This window comes from Fusarium oxysporum, chromosome IV (assembly GCF_013085055.1).
Source record: "Fusarium oxysporum Fo47 chromosome IV, complete sequence".
In the NCBI taxonomy this organism is placed as follows: domain Eukaryota; kingdom Fungi; phylum Ascomycota; class Sordariomycetes; order Hypocreales; family Nectriaceae; genus Fusarium; species Fusarium oxysporum.
In genome coordinates this window covers 4,158,130-4,181,455 of record NC_072843.1, presented here as the reverse complement: position 1 = coordinate 4,181,455, position 23,326 = coordinate 4,158,130, and the positions used below count along the sequence as shown (strand labels likewise).

Below are 23,326 nucleotides of genomic sequence, written 5' to 3'. Positions count from 1 at the left end.
TAGCAATAGTATAGTATGATTAGTCTAGGTAACACTGCCATAATGACAGCAATAATTCAACAGAGTTAGTTAAGCTTATGACTATTTGCATTCAGTCTCCAGTCACACCCAGATTCCTATCTCCATTCCCTAGTCCTGCTCCTCATCAACCTCCATAGAAAACTCCAAGTTGTGAATTCCCACTGTCTTCCGCCATTCCTTTTCAGTCTCCTCAGAGATCGCAGAACCTCCTCCTCCTGAGAGTCTCAGAATTGGCTCGTCAGGATCGTGAGGATAGCCAGTGCAGAAAACAAAAGTAGGGTACCACGTGTCTTTGAGCTCTATGAAGAGATACTCTGCCTTGGGCATGCGAGATACACATCGTGCCGCCGCCACAAAATATTCGTTCACTACATCGTCAACTGGGTACATGCGACGCGATCGATGGAAGATGAGCCGCTTCCCTGAAGGTGAGACCTCATGTGGAGTAAGACCAAAAGCTTTGAGGCTCGGCCACCGAGGCTCTTCAGCTGTATCTGACTTTGATGGCCAGAAGATAGTAGGCTCGATACTCCCCTCAAAGGAGAAGTCTTCTAGTCCTTTTCTTTGTGAGAACCGACATAATTCTCGACTTAGAACGTCTTCTTCTGTCGGCGTAGAAGACATGGCATCTTTCAGCAAGGTTGGTCTCACATAGTAATCGAGGTCGAATCGATGGATGGATGAAGGCAAACCATGCAATGACCGTGCAAGTTCTAGCAAGTATTTCTGTCAGAAAAGCCCAACGTCTTGGGAATAGGTTATTTAAACTTACCATTCCTCTCGTTCACTATATTGTTCGGTCCTCTTGCAAACGTTAGACGTAGATCAAGTGATCTCAGACGCGACATCCTACCTGCTATCAAGCAGATAGAGCGTGGAGAGTAGAAAAAGCGGTTAAACCCACTGTTGAACCGGAAATGGTTTATCATGGGAACTTCTGGGAGACATGGGTTCAAGTCCTCCAAATTGTCCTGGACGTGGTCTTCCAGTTTACTGAGATATTCCGGCCCCCTTGGAAACACCGAGGGAACGCTAACGAGAAGTTCTACGAGCGGCTCCTCTTGTAGAGGTATCTGAGCGAGCAACTGAAGAAGAGGCAGAAAACCCGTGTCAATTTCGGGGCCTACTGTTGGAGGATGTGCTTCATCTGCTGATGGAAACGAGTAATCAAGCCGGCGGATATACGAAAGGCGCCTTGGGGTGAGAATGTTGTTCTCTATCGCATAGGAGACCGATTCTGGGTTCAACTCGAGCTCACGGAATGATGCCTCTTCAATCAGAGGTTGCCAACAACGACATAGTGCTGCTAGATGTGCGAGACAGCGTATTGGAGGCCTAGTTTCGTCGTAGAATTTAGCTGGCGAGAAGTACTCATATGGTACAAGGTGTGAAATGATACTGGATATGATCTCTGGGGCTAGTCGGTCCATTTTGCTGGTGGCTTTGTGATGCGTGGGAAGAGGAGACTGATAATCATGATGGATTCAAAGGCAGAAATTGATCGCGGAATGGAGCGGAAAATATCCGTGAGTCACTTTGTTGGCTGCTGCCTGTTGCAGGTCCATGCTAGTGCACGGACAAGCTACGATTCCTTTTGGTGAAATAATTACCAGTATTAAATAGCGTTCATATTATTTGATAAATATTGTTAGACAGAAGCGTCTGTATCTGAGTGTACCTGAGCCCATTCTGGCCAAGACTCCAACCCTCCATCTGCATCAAACATCTCCGAACCTATAAAGTTCGGGTACAAAAAAGAGAGATCAGGTGGTAATAATAATTCTTCAGCATTATAAATGACACCAGGGTTCTCAGATAGTGCCCCGGGAACAATAGGTGTCGAAGGTTGGAAGTCTGGTCGAAGTTTCTGGAATTGTGCATGGACAATATCACCGAGGATATGCGCAGCATGACAAGGCAACCCAATGGTCTTGAACCAATTGACCAACTTGAATACCAGATTATCTAATTCGGTGGTATCATAGTTTGCCGCTCGCAGTTTGGACTCATATGTGTGAACGATTCGACATAGAGTTAGTGCAGAGAAGCTGAGGATGTGATAAATGTGATCCGTTAAGTGACGAGTACGATCATCGGTTGTGTCGATGGCAAGATTGATGATGATCTTTGAATGCTTGATCATTTCTTTGAGAACGGAACTGTGCATGACTGATTTGGGTGATTTGAGGGACTGACAATGAGCCAACAGGTGAGCGAAGTGGAAGCCCATTTGCAGAAACTGGGATCTGGGCTCGTCTGGAACATGTCAACATCAATATTCTAGTACATCGAGAATAGACTTACTAAAAAGGATCATCCAGTCCTGTTGCCATGCTTGCAGAGCGAGTTTAGTTCCAGCAAGGTCACTCTGAGCAATCCCACACTTGTTGTAGATAATCCAATATAGCTGAACTTCTGCTCCCATCCTTGCTTCATAGTTGTTCACCTCATTAGACTGTATGAAATTGACACATTGGTCAACTTGTGCTTGGGTCAGTAGTGAATGTCTGCGAGTTCCAACGCAGTACCTGTACTACATTTAACAGTTATCTCGTGAGAGGATTCTTGGGGACTTACTGAAGATGGGCAACACATAGGTGATTCCACAAGCACCAAGCATCCAGTGAGTCATCAATATGCTGGGACGAGCCTGGTCGGATGACTTCCAGAAAGTGGGGGCTCGCGAGCGCTTGCTGGATCGCATAGCCCGTGAGTAGCCAGCTGTCTATACTCAAGGGAACTTGACCTATAGTCGTCGACCAAAGGCTTAGTATAAGTACGGCTTGGAAGAACTCTAAAGTCTGCGGGACTTCCAGTAACGAAGTTGTAATGAGGCGCTTCGATTCCTCGAAAAGCCTAGGAGCGAGCCGATCTGCCAGATTCTGGCTTGTGTGCCGGACGGATATCAAGAAGATACTGCAAAGAAGTAACGGGGATTTGCGGACTTGTAGGAGAAGCTTGTCTGTTGGGACGTCTTCTGGAAACCTGACCCATCTCCCATAGTGAACATGGAATCTGAAACATGTCAGTTATTCATCATTTAACTAAGAATAGTAATAGCTTACAGTCCCAATAGTGAGTAGGCTGTTTGCAGCGAGACAAGTCCTGTTGATATAACGTCTGATTGAGGTCCTGTTTGCGTAATCGCTTGCTCAGGAGAGTGAACTCCTGCATCGGTTGCAGCATCTCGTATCAAAAACACGGGAGCCGGGTCGAGTTCTGCGGACGGCACTGGTACTTCCACGACAGAAGCTCTATCTAGGTTAGACGATCCGGCAATTTCATCCAGTTTCGAATCAAGTTTATCGACTAAAGCGCTGACTGTTCGCTCAAGTCTTTCTAACCTACAAGAACCGTCAATGATAACTCGTCGTATCAACGATTGCACAAACCTATCATCAACTGAACTTCTCCGACCTCGAACAGCTGAGACTGTACGTGAAACGTCTATTTGGTCACGTACGGGTGGTGAGATCGAGCGTCGATGGCCGTTAAAGTCCAAGGAGCATCGTTGAGATAAGGTCTTGCAACGCAAACAAGTTCCATTTGAGCTGCCGGAAGCGTAACAGCGAGTTTTGTATTTGCGGCAAAGATCACATGCTTTTGAAGCTCTACCAGATCGTACAGGAGGCATATTAATGGCTAGGGATCTGCATGCAGGAAACAAATATTGGACATAGATAAGGAGTTTAACGGTCTATCATGCCTTATCAGTAGATATGGCGTGCTAGATCGATCACGTGGAAGCTACTCCGATGTAAGTGACATCTCGACAACGACCTCATGAATTCGGAAAGTGTTCTATCAGAAGATTTGTTTTGGTATCCTGGGGTCCTAGATATACGTAGATGTGCAAATGCGTGGAGAGTTCGAGCATGGTTGACGGGATTGGCAATTGATTAAGTGGTTCAGCTGGCTCAAGTAAGAAGAAAAATTGCTTTAAGAGCTCGGCACTCTTAGGGCTGAGCTCAGTTAGAAAGCAGAACTTATAGGACCGTCATAAAACCAGTCTGGGATACCATGAGCCCCCCCAATATTGTCTGGGATAGGCCAAGTACAGATCTCTTTGGCTCTCGTCTTGAGCAGTGATGCTAGAGTCTAGGGTGGCCCGCGGTGGATAAGGTGAAGCAAGGTTAGAGAGCAGCCGAGGATCAGCCACGGCAAGCACCCCACTACGGGACCTTTAAATTTTGCGCGGATCGCGTTCCTTCTCTTCTTCTTTTTCTTTTCTCCTTATGACCCTCTTCATTCAAGAAACCGTAAGTCCTTCACCACGCACAAATACTTGCATTTTGACATATCGCTAACATTTACCCCGCAGATGATGAGAACCGCGTGTTTAATATGATGCAGTGCCTCCTCTCCGGACCTCGAAACCCTCTGCCTCTCGGGGCAGCTTAAGTGGTTTCGTGGCGAGGTGAGGTTGGTACCATGAAATGGGCGTTCGACACAGACCTTGTTACAAGCATCGGACGCGATGGAAAAAAGCTCTGACTTATTATGAATGAAAGAGAGGATTCTTGTTTGGTTCGCGCGGCTGGGGCAACTCAGCGTACAGAAATTGAACCGTTTTTTTGACAGGTAGGTTTTTTTTGCGATTGAGGGAACTGGGGAGCGAGCCTCAAGTGAGGTTTCGCGTATATATCTGTACTAGGAATTGAATTGCATTTTGTATTTTAATTGTAATGACAAATCTTGTGCCTCGCGACCTGCTGTTTTTGATAGAGTGAATGTGCCGTCCCTTGTCTAGAGCTGTATCAGGTGAAATGAGTTTTTGGTGAGACGTGAAGAAGCGAAGAGATTATCACACAAGCAACCAAACACGCATGCAAACAACCACAAGCAGACTGTGTTTGTACTACCTCAATGCCCAAGGATGCCTCAATTTGCATTCCCCTCAGACAAACAAGTCCCCAGATTTCTTCAACCTCATGGAACATCACTATCTCTGCAGTGGAGCTGTCTTGGCGCAATCAAGTCCCTCTGAAATGAAGTGCCCCCAAAAAGCAAAAGAATCTATGGTGACGACATCAGTAGCGTCCCCTGGAATTACAGTGGAAGAGTAGCGCCCGCCCGTATCGGAGTCAACGACCTTTCCGGAGGACACGAGTTTGGAGGGTACATCGTGAGACCGCCGAGTATCGCCGGGCGGCACAGGTACTTCCCTATCATCCACCTTTCTCAGAATCTCCACCTTCTTGTCCTACAACCACCAAAGCCCAACCTCAAGTCAACGCCAACCTGAACAGCACACACCCCTCCCCTTGTCCTGCCACGCCCCAGAATCGTCCACGTCCCCCGGCGCGGATGCGGACACTCTCTCGTTGTCTCTCTCGGTCAATCTCTCTTTCTTCGTTCAAGACACTTCAAGATCTCTTTTTGCGCTGGTCACCTTGAAGCGACACGACACGCTCGACTCGCTCGTCTTCTGCAACAGCAGCCCTTATCGTCATCCTCGCATCGATTCCCCCGGATCCCCGGCCATCATCATCTGTCACCGTACCCCGTCGCTCGTTGCAACGTCCGTCGTCTGAACTTTTTGTCCCTCCATCGTCCGGCGATTATAAGCTCGATATAGCTCCCGAGCTTCTGTTGGAATCATGTCAAGCTCCTTCGAAAAGTCCGTCAAGGGCGCAACGAAGATCAAGGTACGTGTGCAGTCTTGGCGGCGCGCTTTTGATGAGCCTAATATCAGCGGCAATCATGAGCCCAACCAATTTTCCTCGATGGGCGCTGTTTCTCAGGATTCGACTTGGTACTGATCTCGGATGTTGTAGAATGCTCCCCCAAAGACGAAATACATCGAACACATTCTCGTAGCTACCCATTCCGGCGAAGCTGGCGTCGGCGAGGTCTTTCGCGCTCTCACATACCGTCTCCGCGATTCAACATGGACCGTCGTCTTCAAAAGTCTAATTACTGTTCACCTGATGATCAGAGAGGGATCTCCCGATGTTACACTCGCCTTCCTTTCGACGCATCGCAATGTGCTAGCGATTAGCAGCTTTACAGATGGTACGTTCCACGCATGCCGAACTGAATCTGGACGTGGGGATTGACAGATTGGCAGCACAAATCCAAGGACGAAACATTCGACATTATGCCCACTACCTAGCTGAGCGAGCTCGCGCATACGAGAAGACGAAGACGGATTGGGTGCGCGCTTCTGAGTCAAGACTTGAGAAGCTTTCGGTTGAGAAGGGATTGTTACGGGAGACGGAAATCGTTCAACACCAACTTGAGGCTTTACTAAAATGCGACGTAAGTTAGGACCGTAATGGGAGAGAGAATCTCGAGTACTAACGATCCCAGGTGATGGAGAACGAGCCAGAGAATGAAATCACTATAACTGTTTTCCGACTGCTTGTCTTGGATCTCTTGGCACTATTTCAAGTTCTCAACCAAGGACTCATCAGCATTCTTGGTATGTTTGCCCCTCCCCCTCTGTCTCAGCCCGCCACTTTGACTAACGTTCCAATCCCTTCAGGTAACTTTTTCGAAATGTCAAAGGTGGATGCCGAACGTGCTATGGCCATTTATCGGAAATTCACGAAGCAAACAGACTACGTCGTCCAATATCTGAGCGTAGCTCGTCAGCACGAACACCACACTCGAGTCGAGGTACCGAAGCTCAAGCACGCTCCTGTCAATCTTGGGCGCCAGCTGGAGGAGTATCTTCACGATCCCGATTTCGAGGTCCACCGAAGACAATATTTGGCCGAGCAGGATGTCAAGAAGATTGGTGGAGGTTCAAGCTCGAAGCAAGGAGGTCTCAGCAAGAAGAAGAGCACCGATTTCCCCGAACCAGCATCCAACAACCCCTTTCCCAAGATCACATCGTCTTCGAGCGGTAACAGGGCACCCGAATCGAAACCGCAAGCCAACAAGGGTCCTGATCCCGATCTGATCGACTTCTTCGACTCTATCGAACAGAACCAGACACCGATGAGCATGAACCCTCAGCCTCAACAACAGACTTTCCAACAGCAGCCGACAGGTATGCCGTTTCAACAGAACGGTTTCGCCGCTCAGCCTACTGGATTTGCCTCCAACAGTCCATTCCAACAGCCTCAGCAAACTGGGTTCATGCAACCGCAGCAACCTCAGATCCAGCAACCCCAGATCCAATTGCAGCCCGACTTCACCGGAGCTGGTTTCGGAGGTTTCACTCCTCAACAAGCCTTTCAACCAAGCTCACTCGCACCAATCCCTCAGGATTCAATGGCGAGCTTTCCCAACGCTGCCCCTCAGATTCAACAACCCGTCCAGAATGGATCGCCTCAGGGGCTTCAACCGATGCAAACAGGAAGCACCAACCCCTTCCGCCAGTCTATGCTCATGGCTCAACAAACGGGTCTTCCATCATCTGCTACAACACCTGCTCTAAACCGCCAATCTACAAACCCATTCGCTCGAACATCACCACAGCAAAACACTTCTCCTTTCGCCCAAGCTTCAAACTCGCCTTTTCAATCACCATCTCCTCAACAGCAACAGCAACAACCTGCTCTTCAACCTACACCAACCGGCACAAACCCCTTTGCACGCAACTCCATGATGCCAGCGCCAAACCAAGAACAACGTCCACAAACAGCTGGCGCTGCTCTCGCTCCTCAACCGACCGGTACAACCAACCCCTTCCGAAACGGCGCCTTTGTCAACCACAACACAGGTATGGGATGGCAAGCTAACCAGCAGCCTATCGGAGGAGGCCTCGACCAACTCCCAACAGTACCTGTGTTCCCTCGTCCAGCTCAACAGACACCTTGGCAGCAATAAGATTATCGAAGCAGCCGTTCCAAACAAACCCATCATATCTTACAAGCTCAAATCAAGACATAATTCGCATCGCGTATTCCACAGCGCCCTTTTGTTTCCATTTCTTGGCTGTAACAGCCTCCCTTTCCATATAGTAAGCGAGGCGTTTTCGGGGGATGAGATTCGAAAAGAGGATTGCAAGGCCACAGGATGAGCACCCAGGAAGATACAGTATGCTTCTGAAATTGCCCTTCAATCCTCTCCTGGTGATTTTCCTTTTGGATTAGTATAGTAGCAGTCATACAAAAATACAATTATCATCAATTATTTATCTGTATTCACTGTGTCTGGTATATGTTCTCTGTAGCCATGGTATCGTGTCGTTTTTACCATCTTCAAAACTCCAGTTCCGTTATATCCCTCAGTGTTTTCCCAAACTCCCAAACTCCATAGCTATGCCCGTTTAAACAACGAAATCATCTACTAGAACGGATCATCGACGTCCATTCTACCCCCTGTATCTCCCGTCACAGCCGCTTCTTTCGCGCCCGCCGTAGCAACACTCTTCTCAACCTTCTCCTCATCCACAAACACACCCAGCCCTGAAAAAGCCTCGAACAAAGCTCGAGTGAGATACTCATCAGGACTGTACCCTCCAGCCTTGAACTCGGGCTTCGTCCTTGTGATCTCGACCCACTCATTGCTATACGTCGCTAGTTTCTCCGGCGCAAGGTCTACGCGTTCTGGCATGACACGCACGCCGCCGTACGGATCGTATGGCTTGTTCTCCACAACGACAGCCTTCTTCTCGCGCAGTCCTCTGATAGAGAGACCGCTGCTTCCTGCTGCGCCGAGTGCTGCGTCGCGCTTGTTGTGTCCTCGTTTCTTGAGCATAATCTTGTCCATCGCTTCTGTTGCGCGACCCATCTCGGCGCTTTGGAGAGAGTCGAGCATTTCTTCGCGGAAACGCTTGGCGTTGGCTTTTTCTTCGAGTTCTTCCTGTCGTTCAAGTAATCGTCGCTGTCGGGCTTCTTCTTCCTCTGCTGCGATGCGGCGCTGGCGAGCATCGTCTGTTTCGCGCGCAAGACGTCTGTTGCGCTCAATGTCCTGCTTGTGTTTCGCCTCCCACTCGCCAAGTTGCGCCTCAGCCTTCCTCCTCTGTTCGTCGGTGCCATAAACGAGGTCACACGTCAAACACTCCACCATCTCCAGGTACTCATTATAGTCATTCAGCGTCTCAAAGTCCTCCTCAACCTTGTTAAACACCGCCGCCACTCGTCTCCGAATATCGACTTCACGCTCCACGGCAAGATCCGCGAAGAAAGCGGTCTTGAAACCGCGAAGACGAAGGGTCTTGTGGCAGCCGGCGTAGGGACATTGGTTGGGACCGTCTTTAAAGATTCGCTCGACGCAGGTCTTGCACATGCGGTGGTAGCACTCTGGATTAATGCGGAATTCCATGTCCCGGTTGAAGTAGCGTGTTGTCTTGCATACGGGACATGTCTCGTCTTGGTCTGGCGGTGGAGGCGCGTTGAGATCTGTGGCGTGGCGTATTGAGACGCCTGCGCGAGACATTTTGGCTGGCGAGAGCACTGAATGTGCGGTTGAGTGGAGGGGTGAGGTTGTTGAGAGAAGGAGACGAAATGAATCGCTTTGTTATGGTGAAGAAGTGATTAATAAGTGGCTATCAAATGTTGGTTCTGCACGGCTGAAGAGATGGGGGTAACAGGCTTGCCGGGGAGTTTCCCATTGGTCAGAGCTCAGAACGACATGGCCCCACCTTCTAGGTGCCCCTCCATGAATTGTCAGCCTTCTCTCATAACCAACAGCTTCCATCGATTTCTCCCCTCAGAACATATCACAACAACTTCAAAAACATCACCATGGCTGATAACGGTGAGTACTATTCTCATGGTTCATTTCATGGGTACATATAGGCAATTTTATTGCTAGTCACAGCTTCACATGTACTGACGCTCACAGAACCTACACCCGCTGAGACCGCCGCTGCTAACGCAAAGGAGGCCGAGGAGCAGGCTGCTCTTCCCTACAAGTGGACTCAGACCATCTCAGAGCTCGATGTCACCTTCAACGTACCCGGAAACCTCAAGTCGAGGGATCTCGTCATCACTATCAAGAAGCAGAGCCTACAGGCGGGTATCAAGGGCCAGGATCCAATCATCCAGGTACACACACAACTCAAACCACATCTCATACACCAACTAACCCAGAACAGGGCGACCTCCCCCACGCCGTCCACGTTGACGACTCTACATGGACACTCAGCACCAACTCAGATGGCACCAAGACAGTTGAGATCCACCTCGACAAGGTGAACAAGATGGAATGGTGGGCGCACGTTGTCACCTCCGCTCCCAAGATCGACGTGACCAAGATCCAGCCCGACAACTCCAAGCTTTCAGATCTCGACGGTGAGACCCGCGGTATGGTCGAGAAGATGATGTTCGACCAGCAGCAGAAGGAGAAGGGCCTGCCCAGCTCAGACGAGCAGAAGAAGGCGGATATCCTCAAGAAGTTCCAGGAGCAGCATCCCGAGATGGACTTTAGCAAGGCCAAGATCAACTAAGCAAGCAAAAAGTACTTATGACGAATCCCAATTGAGAAGTTGAAAAGACGTTTCATTTCGTTACTTGTTGTGTTTTCATCTCGTTTCTAGAGCAATTGCTGCGCGCTCGAGAAAGGCGTTGAAGTTTTTGACTTGTTGGAGCATACCGCCTGCGGAGCTCGATGAGCTGGCTTCGTCTGTGATGCGTGCGACGAGAAGCTCGAGGTTAGCCAGATCGGCCTTTTTCTCCTGGGCGCGTGATAGTTCAGGGGCGTCTCGTCCCCGTTCGACTGCCATGTCTATATCATGCATTATAGCTGAGGTATCGAGTCGGTACTACAATTGTTAGCCGAGGTTACAGCAGATGAAAGTATCAGTCAACTCACTTTTGACTCTTTGGTGTCCTCTTCGTGCTTGATGCGTACAGCATCCATCTTGAGCGCAACTTGTTCCCTCTCTGCTTTGAGACGTAATATCTCTTCTCGCAAAGAGAGCTTCTCTCGTTGTACCAGACGAACACGCTTCCGTAATGATTGCCAGTCCATGAGGTGAATTGACTAACTCGTCAGTCCCAATTCTTCCCATGCAGGGCGAAAACAACTTACCAACTGTAATAATCGAGACGTGAGCTCCTCCTTGTACGCCTCAAGTGCCCGGATCTTGATCCGACATTCTTTCTTCTTATCTTTCTCCTCGGTATTCTGTAGCGTCTCAAAGAACTTCGCAACCGTACCGTCGATGACTTCCAAGCAAGCTTGTGCAAACACATCCACCGCTGTTACTCCAGTTGTTGTAAAAGGCAGATCCACCGCGAGTTGATCTTCTTCTTCATCGTCGCCTTTGATGAACTTCTTGACGTTGACGAAGCGCTGAACTGTGACCTCGATTGCTGAACCGTCGCTGACGCGGCGCTCTTTGGCGGCTTGTTTCGTCCTGCGGACCTGTTTCGGCAGTGGCTTCTCTTGTGTTGTTCGTGATTTTGTTTTGGGCGGCTTTGGTTTGGTGGCTGGTTGTTTCTGTGTTGCGGGGCTTCTCGATGGTCGTCCTCGACGTCGTTTCGCTGCTGGTTCTTCGGTCTCCTCTTCCACTTCTTGTTCTTCAGGCTCAGCGACTGGCGATTGAGATGGTAGACTTCTTCGAGGGCGTTTTCGTCCAATCGCTTTGGCCGCTTCAACAGCATTGATGGCTTCCGCGACTACCTCTTCCTCCTCCTGTAGTTCCTCCTCTGCTACGGGCTCCTCTTCAACTTCCTCCACTTCAGGTTCTGCTTCTTCTGTAGCATCATCCGATTGTTCATCATCCGCAGGGGCGTGATCCGCTCGATTCGGTGAAAGCTCGTCTTCTTCTTCGTCTTGCTCAGCAAGCCTCGAAGGTCGCCTTTGTGATAGTCTCGACCGAATTATAGCGGGACCCTCACTCCGTCGCACCTTGCGCACCAGCGGCGATGAGGAAGGCGGCGCATCGTCCTCTTGTAGCGTCGTGTGCAATCGTGTCGTTGACGATATGGCCTCGCTCATGCGCACCTCCTGTCGCTTATTCGCAACATCTTGAGCAATCTGTTCCATGGACCTGCGGCTCGACCGTCGTTGCGATGGTTCGGAAGATTCATTATTCGGTAGCACCGGTAACTCAACTTCGGCTTCATTCTCGTTTGGCGCTTCGACTTCTGGGCTCGGTAATTCAGAGTCTGGCTGTGGCTCCGGTTCGACTTCCTCTTCCTCCTCGGGTTCTGCTTCCGGCTCCTCTACCACATCAAGACTCGGCTCTTCCTCCTCTCGCGATTCACCTGTCGTATGCCGCGCGCCAGATTCCTTAGATGTTTCTGGTAGATCGTAGGGGTCTCTCGATCGAGGCGAGCGTCTCCGTACGCTTCCTTGCGCTTGTGCAGACGGCGGCGCTTCGTTCTCCAATCTTCTTCTCTTAGCAGATGTATTTGGTGTTCGGCGGGCTGACGATGTGGGTGGTGCGGGTGCAGGTGCGGCGGGAGTCGAGCCAGCTATGTTAAGACCAGCGATGTCGAGGTTGAAGGAGTCATCTTCGATGTTGGCACGCCTTGAGTTGCATTAGCACAGATACCTTGGGAATTATGGGGGCTGGTTCGTACTGGGCACCTCGTAGACGCTCGTTCAGCCGGTCAGCGCGGCGCTGTTGGCCTATTTATTGTGTTAGCGACTTGATCAACTGCTTGGTGATGGGAATCGCTGTTGGCATACCTGTGGCCATTGTGGGAAAAAAGCGCACCTATATCTTTCTCTGCGCATTCGATTTTATCCAAGGTAAGTGTTTAGGTTGAATGCGCTGGTGGTGTTGCAAGTGGGCGTTTTTAATTGTGACGTTGATGGAGCAATGTTTGGATATGCTTGTGACGCGTGGGGTGAGACGCGTTCTAGAGCCGCGGGGCATCCAAGCAATTAATTGACTGATGGGCCAAATTGACCTACCAATGACCATCTGCAAGACAAAGACTAGAACATGATATTACACAGTATTCCCTTAGGTTTTGTGTCTATTATAAATTTGAAAGATCTGCATAATTTCTCCCATCATAACCATAGGGATTTCTGCTCTCAGTAATCAAGTAAACAAGGACCCAAGACTTTTATAAGACGGCCAGCCGTCATCAGCCGAGTATCATTAATTAGTATTCTTTATCCCTTTCCGGTCTATCCTTGATATGCCTTTCCTGCTCAACAGAGCTAAACGCCTTTCAAGCAGCCAATGGCCCTAGGTACACAAATAACAGCTGATGCTTAGTTCATAGGAACCCACTGCATCTTTTCTGCATCGAATCGGTGACTAATTCCTTGTCAGTTCTTATGGACACGCATAGACGTTGCATTGGAAGATCATACCCATGGTAGTCAGTCTTTGACAATGCTCCCTTGCCGTATTCCGAAGCCAAGATCTCCTTGTACCTGTACGGAATCTTGGCTTGAACACCTTCGAAGGTGGTGTCTAATAGAGGAAAGATGTACTTGTCCTGTCACATGAAGCTTTAGCACAAGGCAACGATCATTGCCAAATATACGCACCTTGAACTCATGGTCATGCTTGTCGTACATAACACCATCACCCATCTCATGCCCAGGGTCGTATCTTGCCGCAGTGATGTCAATGAACAGGCCATTCTGCATATCGATCCACCTTGCATCAATGAAGTTCATGTAATCATCCCTCTCACGATATTTATGATACGGGTTGATCTCTAACTGAAAGAAGCAACCCTCCGGACAACCATCGTACTGGTAGTAGTAGATGGTCATGTTATGATAGGCAGCAAGGAAATACATGTCTGCCTCAGTAACTGAGACATCAGCGTCAAGGTCCCATGGCATGACCTGAGAAATCCTTTCGGTTAGAAGAGGGTCTAGACATGTGAAGTTATGGATATCCGTATTCTTACCTTCTTTCCCCACCACCAGCCGAGAAGGGAGCCATGCATTAACCAGGTCTGGACTCCCAGATCTCGAAATGTGGCTAGGTATGTCTGCATGAGGACTTTGATGCCTGCATTCTGAAGCTGTGGCTCGAGAGCTTCACCAAAATATCTCAGATCATAGTGGGGATATTGTCTGAGCGAGCCTTAGTTTTCTGTGTGGCGTTGTGTTGGCTGTTGGTAGGTAACTCACGATGCTTCCCCTGCAAGTCTCGTTAGTCAAAGAAAGACCTTCTCGTTTAGGATACGATGACCAATTCCATTGGGCATAAGGTCCCAAAAGGGTGAACTCACTAAAGTATTTCGGTGGAGGAGCTTCTCTGGTTGGAAGTTTCTGTTCAATCTTTTGCAGGACGTCGGGGACTCCAAAGGCACTAGCGCTGGTGATCCAACCCAGGGCGACGGCAATGATTGCCGATACTCTCATATTATATCCGTAGTCTGTCTGCCTGGAAGAATGTCACTACACGTGGTCGTTAGGACTCAATGGTCAACGCGTATAGTCAGTTTAGGTTGGTTACGTGGACTGTGTGATGTTTCTGGAGATCTGCAGGGGTAGAGGCTCGCTCGCTCGTAGGCTGGCTCGTAACTTGAAAGGGGGCGTGCGGCAATGACGTTGAGAGAGCCACTGAAACTAAAAGCAAGTGAGGGATTACTTGAATCGAAGCATTAGAGTATCACTTGAGCTAGAAAGTACAAGAGAAAAAGGGTGCGCCGCTTAAGTGTAGAGAATGATTAGATTAAAGTCTGCACGATCCAGTGAGCGTACAAACAATTGTTTGATCTTCCATACTGAGGTGTCCGCGGAGCCCCCGGTTCCAGCACATCCGATGTTAGGTCCGCGTCACCAGCTCAAATCATATCGATAAGACGAACTGTCTCTATCTCTCAATACATCGCAACAATTTATATAAATTATATCAACCTCTTTCTAGGCATCAATGAGGCGCACGTGTCCGGAAATGGATGTAGATGTGGCTTAAAATGCATCTTCATGCCTTGTAAATGCTGTCGCTGGCACTGACGCAAGCTCAAATGCCCCAGACACGTTTTTAAGGTTGCCCAGTCTAGACTGCTCGTCTCCACCTCCTCCTCCGTCCATCGCATCGCCAAGCTGAAGCTCAGCTGCCTAAGCTCCCTCATCTTCAACCTCCACTAGCCTTATACCCGGCTACTTGTCATCTTCAACCCCTCCCATCAACCAGCAATTCCACCTCGCATCTCGTATTCTCTTTCTCCAGAGTCGCTCGCCGCAAACACACCAACGGCCGATACCTCCTTTTCCCGCCCTTGACAATGGGCGCGTGGAACGTAAGTCTGCGAAACATCATGCATTACCAAAACGACAAACTGACAGCACCACAGCTCTTCCGTGTCCTGGGCGACTTGTCCCACGCCCTCTCCAAATGCATCCTCATCTTCGCTATCCATCGCAATCGAAGCGCTGAGGGCGTCTCCCTCATCACGCAGATCCTCTACGCCCTCGTCTTCTGCACACGTTACCTCGACCTCTTCATCGAGACGGTACCATGGAACATCGTGTTCAAGATCTTCTACATCATCTCGTCTATCTACATCCTTGCTATTATGCAATGGATCTACCCTCGATCGCGTGAGCGTGAGATTGCTTGGAAGATTGGCGCCATCATCCTCGGTGGCTCGTTTGTCTTGTCTCCATTCGTCATGCTCATCTTTGAGAGCCACAAGGGTTTCCGACCTGTATGTTACTGTTGCCTAATAACCTCACCATCGCTAACAGCTTCTAGTGGATGTGGGTGTTCTCCCAGATCCTCGAGTCCGTCTGCGTTCTTCCCCAGCTTCTCCTCCTTCGACAAACAACCGTCCCCACCGTTATCGACTCCTTCTACCTCGTCGCTCTCGGCTCCTACCGCGCCCTCTACTGCGTCAACTGGTTCATCCGCGAATTCGAGATCTCCGGCAAGAAGCCCAATACCGTCTCCGTCATCTTCGGCATCATCCAGACTGCCCTATACATCGACTTTGCTTGGGTTTACTACACCCGCCAGCGCGTCAAGCTTCGCGGTGGCGGCATTGTCGACGCCGATGATATGTCCCGCGGATGGCTCCTCCGCCGAATCTTCGGAAAGCGCTTTGAGAACAACGATGATGACGAGGAGAGTGGCCCTGGTGGATTTGAAGATGAGCAAGGTGGCCGACGAGGAGCTCGTCCCAAGTGGGGAGCCCGCGGTATCTCAGTCAGTGCCGATGACGGCGTTCTCGAGCAGGACCGACACAACCGTGACCAGGACGAGTTCGGTGGCCCAGTCGACCCTGACGCCAAGATGCAAGACCCCGATGAGCTTGCGCGAGCACTCGACGATGACGACGATGAGCAAACACCACTGCGACCTGGACAAACAGAAGGCCAGCCCAGCGGTCTTCAAGGCGGCGAGGGTTGGCGCGACTAAGGTACCAAGCTTCCACGCCAAACTACAGCTTACATCACTTTTACGAACGCGAGTATGAACTCGGACGGAGTATGACGGATTGTTTATTTGGAATGTCTTGAAAGGGCTACTGCATTGCCATTTTAGTGCGATGTTTGATGTGACGCGATGCATGGAACTGCGTTAGAAGAGAGGGAGAGTTATTCTGGCCACGATGCGCTAGCAGTGTTTCTAGGGGTATTCATGGGTCAAATTTATGTACACATAGCGGAATTCTCACAATGTCAATCTCAAGTCGACATGAATTGTAATTCGACCACTCCAAGGTCGTGCATGTCACATTTGCGATTTGAATCAAAGAAGGGGTCGATGTGTGGATATCATTCAGGCAATAACCATGCCCATTCCTGCGCTCAAAACCGGTGCAGTTGTGTTGAGACAATCCCATCCCTTTCCACCACCATGTCCTTCAAGGACAACCAACGAGCAGCTCCCAACAGTTCGCGCCATCTGACAAGGAATCTTTCCAGTCCTGTCTTTTGCAACTCCCATCAGCAGCATCCCAAGCCGCGAGAATAAAACTCCTATAATAACAAAATACAAAAGCTAAACCGTAGCGAATGGAAAGAAAAAGTCATATACTAGTAATAACATAAACGTCTTGAAACCATAGGGTATTTCCTTCAATGGACGAAGCGCTTCTCGAACTCTGCAAATAGCTTTGGGGTGATTTCATCGCTGCTCATGCCCTCAATCTCGACAAGGACGCCCTTCTGGGCGTAGTGGTTCAGAACAGGCTCGCTGGTCTCTTGGAACTTCTTGTATCGTGCTCTGTAAACTTCCTCGGAATCATCGGGGCGCTGGATTAATCGCTCGCCGGTGACGTCGTCGATTCCGGGGACTCGAGGCGCATTGAAGCTGGTGTTGTAGACTCGGCCCGAAGGCTCGTGGACCCAACGTCCGAGGATTCGCTCGAGAATAACAGATACAGGGGTCTTGAGCGAGACTACGAGATTGATCGGGATAAGCTTGTCGAGAGGGCCGACTTGGGAAGCTGTTCGAGGGAAACCATCGAGAATGAACGAGGCGGATGGGTCGTTGGAGGCCTTGGAAGGACGGTGCCCGTCGAGGAATGGAGCGTTGATGAACGGATCAGAAGCAGCGCTATTGAAAGAAGCCTCCATCGCCGTCGCTTCAGAAGAAAGAGTCATGACGTTCGGACCACCATTCTTCGCAAGCCAGCCTCGAGTGAAGAATTCGTTGGAAATAAGTCGCAGAATAAGGTCATCAGCAACAAGACCACCCGACTTCATCGTATTCTCGACCTTGATGCCTGTCTCATTATTAGCATTCGCCTAGATGCTCCAATTGAGGGGAAATCTACCGAGGGGTGTCCTCTCCTTGACATTCCGACGCAAGAGATCACCAGTACTGATCTGATTGAGCTGAGGAAAGCGAGCGAGCAATCGCTCGCTCTGGGTCCCTTTACCAACGCCAGGTGCACCAAAGAGGATGACGCGAGCGGCCTTGTTCAGGTTCATTCTAGGCGACCTGTAACGATTGAGGCCGTCGCGAGTTGAAACAATTGAGGAAAGTTTAGCGTCGGAACAGAAGGAGAAAAAAGCTGCGCTTCTATGCGATAGATAAAAACAAGGTTGTAGGTGCGGATCCAAAAAGTCGTTCGAGGTTTAATTTCTTGTTGAGGGTCGATGGGACGATACTTTCGGAGATGGCGCGGGGAGATTGTTGAGTTCGGAAAAAAAGCAACGGCGGGGAGAGTGTATAAGAGGATAAAGAGGTTGAGGGAGAGGAAATGATGGAATAAGCAGCCACGGGATTACAAAACAACAGTGAGCGATGGATTTGATTTATAACCAAGAAAGAGGGAACGACGAGATGCGTTGAGTTGAGGTGGATGGGAGCAAGGTTGGAAGTGGGGGGCTTATGTAGTGTAGATAGGGCCAGGCAAAGCGCTGTTGGTGTTGAGTCCAGTCGCAAGCGCGGTACTTCTATCCTCACCTGTAATTCAGTGACGACACAGGTACCATTCACTGAAGATGGTGTGGACCGTGCGATGGAGCGAACGGTCAGGGTGGGCAGGGACCAATCTCGAGAAGTCAATCTTGATGGCGGAGTCTATAACCGTGGCTTGCCGTCTTTAACATCTAGACTTTCAACGTCCTATTCTTGGAGTTTTATAGAGGTAACTTTATGGAATATGGCTGAACCATTACCGGGACATTTCGGACTCCGGAAGATGTGGCATATGATGAATGGGGTGGTAAGGGAATCGGTGGTTTTGCCTTAAGTCCGGTACGGGGTTTGAGATCGAAACAGAAAACATGGGAAGGGAAGGGGACGGTTAATTATCCCGTGTCATTTCGAGGTGTCATTTGTCGATCTGGGGAATAAATGTGCACCTCCTTCTTGGCGCCGTTGATCCGATACATGCAGCACCATCGCTCAAAGTCCGAGATCGCTGCACACGACCTCGGCAGCACAACACTTCCTCTTGTGCAATCCATATTAGAAGACACTTGAACTCGAGCACAAAGATGGTAAATACTCGAGTCTCTTTTCGTTCTAGAGTGCACCCTAGAAAGAGTCGGCGTTAACGGCATTCCAAGAATGATGCCTAGCACGTGTGTTCCTTGCGAGCCAATCAAGCTTGCCAGATTTGCGTTCCAAGAACCCCGGATTTTCCAAGGCGACGGACGGACACCTCGGCACACGGCATTACAAGCCACTGTGCATACCCGTGCAAGCGAGCGTGCCGTCATCGTGGTAACATCAGCCAGCCATAGTATCATAGAATGTTTGAAACAAACTTGACACCTTTAGCTAGGATACTGAGGACATACCGGTTATTCCATACTTAATAGGATGGCAGGTGTTGAGGTCTTTGCAGGGGGACAGCGCCAAGATTAACATGCAAAAAGTACACTATTGGAATGACGGCAGTTAGTGATCGCGGAATGGTCTGATATGAAGCTGGAGGGTGGAAATGCTATTTTTTACGTGTAGGGCTTTTTAGGCTACCTGGAGATAACTTGGGTTGGTCGTGAGCCTTGCATGAACTGCTGGTAAGGCCAGGAGTTGGGCGCCAGGAGACTGAAAAAGTCCATGAACCGCTCTATCCCAGATGAGGACTGCGATGGCAATACGACGGTTGAGAGCTGCTGCCCATCTGTCACCCCTGTGTTGCTTTGGTGCTTGGGTCCCTCCATCTTGAAGCTCCTCTTGTCCTCGCCACTCTCGCATTTCTTCGTCCTTGACTTTCTCCGCTTTGCAAGCTCTGGCAAGCAGTTGAAACGTTAGATGCCTTCCTATCGGCATTCGGATTGGAGCCGGCCCCGGCGACAGACGATGCTGTAGGATACATGGTGGAGGATAAGAGGATGGAAGACATGAAAGCAGAAGTAGAGGTGGAGGACGATGTGAGATGAAGTTGTTGGTAAATTCACCCAAGGCTCGAGTCTTCTGCTTTTAGTCGGCAGCGGCGAATCTTGATCTCAGGATTGTTTGTGAATTCATCCAATGGCTTAGAAAAATCTGTCTGCGGAGTTTACGGTAGGCACAGTAAGACAAAATATAAGTCCTTGATCATCGTATTAAACTGTTATACCGGAGCTTCTTCGATTAAGCTATATGATCCTTGCCGTGTCCATACCTAAGCTCCAGTTCCAAATCAACACCCTGTCCAGCAACACAATGAAACGCAACGAGACTGGCAAGAGGCGGAAAGGCGACGCCAAAATATTGATGCCGACAATATCGGCAAAGGCGACCGGTGAAGATAACTTAAGAGAGTTGTCTCCGATCGTTCTCCGTGAGATTGACGGTATCACCCCGGGTGATCGCATCCTCCAACTCGCTATTCAGCTCGTCCTTTTTGTCGCGAACTTTAACCTTGTGTTGTTCAATGAGACAATCTTCTGCCCTGATTTCGTACACAAATACCGGCTTCTTCTGGCCTGGCCGGTAGACACGTCCCCTTGCCTGTAACTCCCATGCCGCATTCCACCACGGCCCACACTGAATGACGACATTGAAGCACTGTAGATTGAGGCCCTGTCCTCCTGTAGCTCTGGTGGCAAGCATGACCTGGGGAGGCTTAGCCTCGAAAGCCGTCTTGATGACGAAGTGTCTGTCGATGGGACCCAGCCGCCCATTGTACTCAAGCTGCGGTTCTGGCTCAAACCTGTTCCTGAGGGCAATCGCGACAATGTCCAAGAAGTAGATACTTTCATCCACGATTAAAAACGAATGGTCGGGATATTGATCTTTGTGCTGGTCGACAACGTCCGTGATGACTCTCACCCGACGAGAGAGCCAGTTCTCGTCCTGCTCCAGTCGTTTCTTCCACTGAACGAGCTGATCTGTCGCTGCTTCGTTGCCTTGCTCGAACGTTTCCATAGCCTCATTGCGGCGCATGGCTCTAGCCAGGGCATCTCTCTCAAACTTAAGCTCAACCAGCATAGGGTGGTACGCATACTGTTGGGCCTGTATAAGATACTTCCAGCCCGCAAGCTTGCTACCGGGTCTTCTGGCCTTCTTGAACATGTGGTAGGCGTCATTAGAACGCCTTCGATCCTCTGGATCGAGAGGGAATGTCACGATGCGTTTTCGGTCAATGTCGGGGAATTCCTCTTGAATTGCGCTCTGTGGTCGACGAAGGCTACAGGCGTCGAGCATCTGGATGTATCTCTGTCTGTGGAAGCCTTGAGGGAAGTCGGGGCCTGTAGACAAGCTCTGGATGAACGCTGCCTGAAAGAGTAGGAAGCTGGTGATTGGATGGCCGTGGAGCATACTGAGAAGGGCATAGCCATCACTCCACTTGTTGTCCAGTGGTGTGCCTGTCATCATGAGACAGCTGTCGAACTGAAGTCTGAGAGTCGAAATGGAATGGTACGTGCGGCTCTCTCGATTTTTGATTGCATGGGCTTCATCGAGAATGAGCCATTCTCCCATTGGCCTCCGGGGCTCCTGTTCAAGCATGCCAGAGAGTAAGACCAACATGGGACGCTTCGGTGGTTGGGCGGCTTTACCCTGATTATACGCGTCCACGCTACGGATGAACTTGTGAACTCGCGTAACCTCTGCAGCGACATTAGAGTACGAAGTCACCACAACCTTGTATTTCCATAAGTCTGTAGGGGTCAGGGCCTCTCCGAGAAGGCAGATCGAGGGCATCTGATCCTAGTGTTTGTCAGTATTGATACGTTGAAGGCGTCGATGCCGACATTGTCGGTAGTGCATACCTGTCCAAAGAAGTTGTCAATCTCAGCCATCCACTGACGACAACACGAAATAGGAGCGACAATAAGGCAAGGTCCCTTTATGCTTCCACTGTTTGCAGTCGACAGGGCAATCGTAGAAAGTGCACATAGGGTCTTGCCAAAACCATGGGGGTCAGCCAGGATCATTCCCTTGAAACGAGAGTTCTTTGCGTAAAGTGCCGCTGCGACAGCGCGCTTCTGGTGGTCGAAAAGGTGAACAGTATGTTTTAATCCTGGAATGGCACCAGGGTGTGGTGCATGATGCTTCGAAACCTACCAAGAGTCACGATTAGCATCGGGCAGTCCGAAATTGTCGGCATTGACGACTTACAATATCATCGTGAATTTCGTTGAAGAAGCGGACGAACTTTTGCTCGTCGTAGCCCGAAGCTACGGCCATTGAATCCGTATAGTCATCTTCATGAAGGCTGCTGGTTTCGCTCGCATTATCGCCACAATGTTCGGAGTCGTCGTCGTCGCCGTCGCCCTGCTCTTCCTCCTTCTTCTTTTGCGCTGGTGCGGTCGCGTCATCTCTCGGTTTGACAAAACCATCACCAGGTTTCAGCCAACCAATCCAGTACCGTGACGGCAGCGTTGGAATTGTGATCTCAGCTTGGTTGAGACGCGCAGTTATGGCATCCATTTCGGCGGCAATTTCGATAATGGGGTCTCGTGGTTCTTCGCTCATGGTGCCGATTTCAGGGCCGACAATGTCGGATCTGCGGTTCGTGTGATTCTGAATGTGAGATTAAAACTGCAGAGGTTATATCGGCTTTGGAGTAGGTCAGCGACGACGTTTGCGGAGACAGAAAATGAAAAACGCATACCAGGTGTTGTTTTCAAATGAAACTGGTGGCTGATATGTCAACCGGAAGCCTGGGGGCAAGGGTGTCCGAGTCGTTTGCCTGACGAGGCGACAGCTGTCAAGCAGTGTTCATCAGCTGCCCAAGAATGCTGAGATGTTGGCAGATGAGAATGATATGAAAGAGAGGAATGAAAGGAAGAAAAGGGTTGAAGGAGAAGAAGGAAGAGGAGAGGGATTAAATACTCGTAGTAGAGGCGGCTTTGCGTGATTCAATGAGGGTCAGTGATTCAACGAGGGTCAGTGATTCAACGAGGGTCAGTGATTCACAGTGCCTCTGAATCAATTCCATTGAGAAGTGGTTCGTAAACTTCTCGAAAAGTAACGAAGTCTTTGTAACTCTTGAGCATTCCAGGCTCATAGAGCGTCTATTGGAGAGGGTATGGAGCCTTTGAAATAGGTATGCTTGATTTCAGCATATCTATATAGCCTGAGGGGGCGGAAGACTTCTAAGATCTGGTTAATCCAAAAGACTGAGAGGTTAAAACGCAGATGCTTTAAGCTGAAATGAGAAAACACTGAATAGATTAAATGGCCGGGATGAACGCACCACAATCCGAAATCTCTCACGACTTGAAGTCATCTCTGTGTGTTTTCAAATCATCAAGTTTACTCACTCCAATGTCCAAAACTGTTGTGTTGACGCAAGTCGACCGTTTCGAAGTATTGTCAGTATTCCCAGGTCTCCAATGATCTATAATGCTGTTGGATAATAACCCGTCGTACTGGCATGTAGCCTTTATCAGAACATTAGATATCTCTCCTTGTCCCAGCGGTGTCGACTTCACAGGAAAAGATCGGATAGAACAAGAGTTGAGCTTCAGGAACAATGTGACTGATCATGTCAGATTCATGATTGTCAAGCTCTCCAGCCAGCGTTTCAGCTGTAGTAATTGGTCAGGTATTGTGATGTAAGGTCCAAACTTTGCGCAGGATATGACATTGGCAGTGAATTGTTGCGACGACGCAGTAGCACAGCGGCACGCAAGTCGGTGA

At 49.6% G+C, this 23,326-nt stretch overlaps 10 protein-coding genes across 10 annotated transcripts; 3 read left to right on the top strand and 7 right to left on the bottom strand.

The window, feature by feature from the left end:
- Positions 1-129: 129 nt before the first annotated feature.
- FOBCDRAFT_318836 (uncharacterized protein) lies at positions 130-1,451 on the bottom strand (the record flags this gene model as incomplete). Its single annotated transcript, XM_059612016.1, has 3 exons — positions 130-734; positions 794-808; positions 875-1,451. The coding sequence occupies 3 exons, from the start codon at positions 1,449-1,451 to the stop codon at positions 130-132; spliced, it is 1,197 nt and encodes a 398-aa protein (XP_059467121.1).
- Positions 1,452-1,669: 218 nt separating this feature from the next.
- Positions 1,670-3,567, bottom strand: FOBCDRAFT_260197 (uncharacterized protein; the record flags this gene model as incomplete). The annotated part of the gene is made up of 5 exons (XM_059611258.1): positions 1,670-2,277; positions 2,326-2,549; positions 2,599-3,036; positions 3,087-3,365; positions 3,485-3,567. 5 exons carry the CDS (start codon positions 3,565-3,567, stop codon positions 1,670-1,672), a joined length of 1,632 nt encoding a protein of 543 aa, XP_059467120.1.
- Positions 3,568-5,233: 1,666 nt separating this feature from the next.
- FOBCDRAFT_222031 (ANTH domain-containing protein) lies at positions 5,234-8,116 on the top strand. Its single transcript, XM_059609595.1, has 5 exons — positions 5,234-5,669; positions 5,799-6,036; positions 6,092-6,282; positions 6,334-6,445; positions 6,509-8,116. Exons 1-5 carry the CDS (start codon positions 5,622-5,624, stop codon positions 7,798-7,800), a joined length of 1,881 nt encoding a protein of 626 aa, XP_059464756.1. The 5' UTR covers positions 5,234-5,621; the 3' UTR covers positions 7,801-8,116.
- FOBCDRAFT_222030 (CDK-activating kinase assembly factor MAT1-domain-containing protein) lies at positions 8,094-9,480 on the bottom strand. Its single transcript, XM_031178130.3, has one exon. It carries the CDS (start codon positions 9,352-9,354, stop codon positions 8,263-8,265), a length of 1,092 nt encoding a protein of 363 aa, XP_031044017.1. The 5' UTR covers positions 9,355-9,480; the 3' UTR covers positions 8,094-8,262.
- A 182-nt stretch (positions 9,481-9,662) lies between these two features.
- FOBCDRAFT_200789 (HSP20-like chaperone) lies at positions 9,663-10,366 on the top strand (the record flags this gene model as incomplete). Its single annotated transcript, XM_031178131.2, has 3 exons — positions 9,663-9,675; positions 9,763-9,965; positions 10,016-10,366. 3 exons carry the CDS (start codon positions 9,663-9,665, stop codon positions 10,364-10,366), a joined length of 567 nt encoding a protein of 188 aa, XP_031044018.1.
- On the bottom strand, positions 10,279-12,568 carry FOBCDRAFT_292490 (uncharacterized protein; the record flags this gene model as incomplete). The annotated part of the gene is made up of 5 exons (XM_031178133.3): positions 10,279-10,681; positions 10,732-10,902; positions 10,951-12,397; positions 12,450-12,498; positions 12,559-12,568. The coding sequence occupies 5 exons, from the start codon at positions 12,566-12,568 to the stop codon at positions 10,442-10,444; spliced, it is 1,917 nt and encodes a 638-aa protein (XP_031044020.2). The 3' UTR covers positions 10,279-10,441.
- A 269-nt stretch (positions 12,569-12,837) lies between these two features.
- Positions 12,838-14,517, bottom strand: FOBCDRAFT_222024 (LicD family-domain-containing protein). Its single transcript, XM_031178134.3, has 7 exons — positions 14,303-14,517; positions 14,076-14,244; positions 13,975-13,984; positions 13,749-13,917; positions 13,378-13,683; positions 13,198-13,325; positions 12,838-13,141 (listed from the first exon to the last, which is right to left on the bottom strand). Exons 2-7 carry the CDS (start codon positions 14,206-14,208, stop codon positions 13,096-13,098), a joined length of 792 nt encoding a protein of 263 aa, XP_031044021.1. The 5' UTR covers positions 14,209-14,244; positions 14,303-14,517; the 3' UTR covers positions 12,838-13,095.
- Positions 14,518-15,110: 593 nt separating this feature from the next.
- On the top strand, positions 15,111-16,210 carry FOBCDRAFT_273235 (ER lumen protein retaining receptor-domain-containing protein; the record flags this gene model as incomplete). Its single annotated transcript, XM_031178135.3, has 2 exons — positions 15,111-15,500; positions 15,548-16,210. 2 exons carry the CDS (start codon positions 15,111-15,113, stop codon positions 16,208-16,210), a joined length of 1,053 nt encoding a protein of 350 aa, XP_031044022.2.
- A 340-nt stretch (positions 16,211-16,550) lies between these two features.
- On the bottom strand, positions 16,551-18,103 carry FOBCDRAFT_32482 (P-loop containing nucleoside triphosphate hydrolase protein). The gene is made up of 2 exons (XM_031178137.3): positions 17,574-18,103; positions 16,551-17,522 (listed from the first exon to the last, which is right to left on the bottom strand). The coding sequence occupies exons 1-2, from the start codon at positions 17,728-17,730 to the stop codon at positions 16,873-16,875; spliced, it is 807 nt and encodes a 268-aa protein (XP_031044024.2). The 5' UTR covers positions 17,731-18,103; the 3' UTR covers positions 16,551-16,872.
- Positions 18,104-19,786: 1,683 nt separating this feature from the next.
- FOBCDRAFT_222016 (P-loop containing nucleoside triphosphate hydrolase protein) lies at positions 19,787-21,153 on the bottom strand. The gene has a single exon (XM_031178139.3). The coding sequence runs from the start codon at positions 21,053-21,055 to the stop codon at positions 19,991-19,993; it is 1,065 nt and encodes a 354-aa protein (XP_031044026.3). The 5' UTR covers positions 21,056-21,153; the 3' UTR covers positions 19,787-19,990.
- Between the last annotated feature and the right edge of the window lie 2,173 nt (positions 21,154-23,326).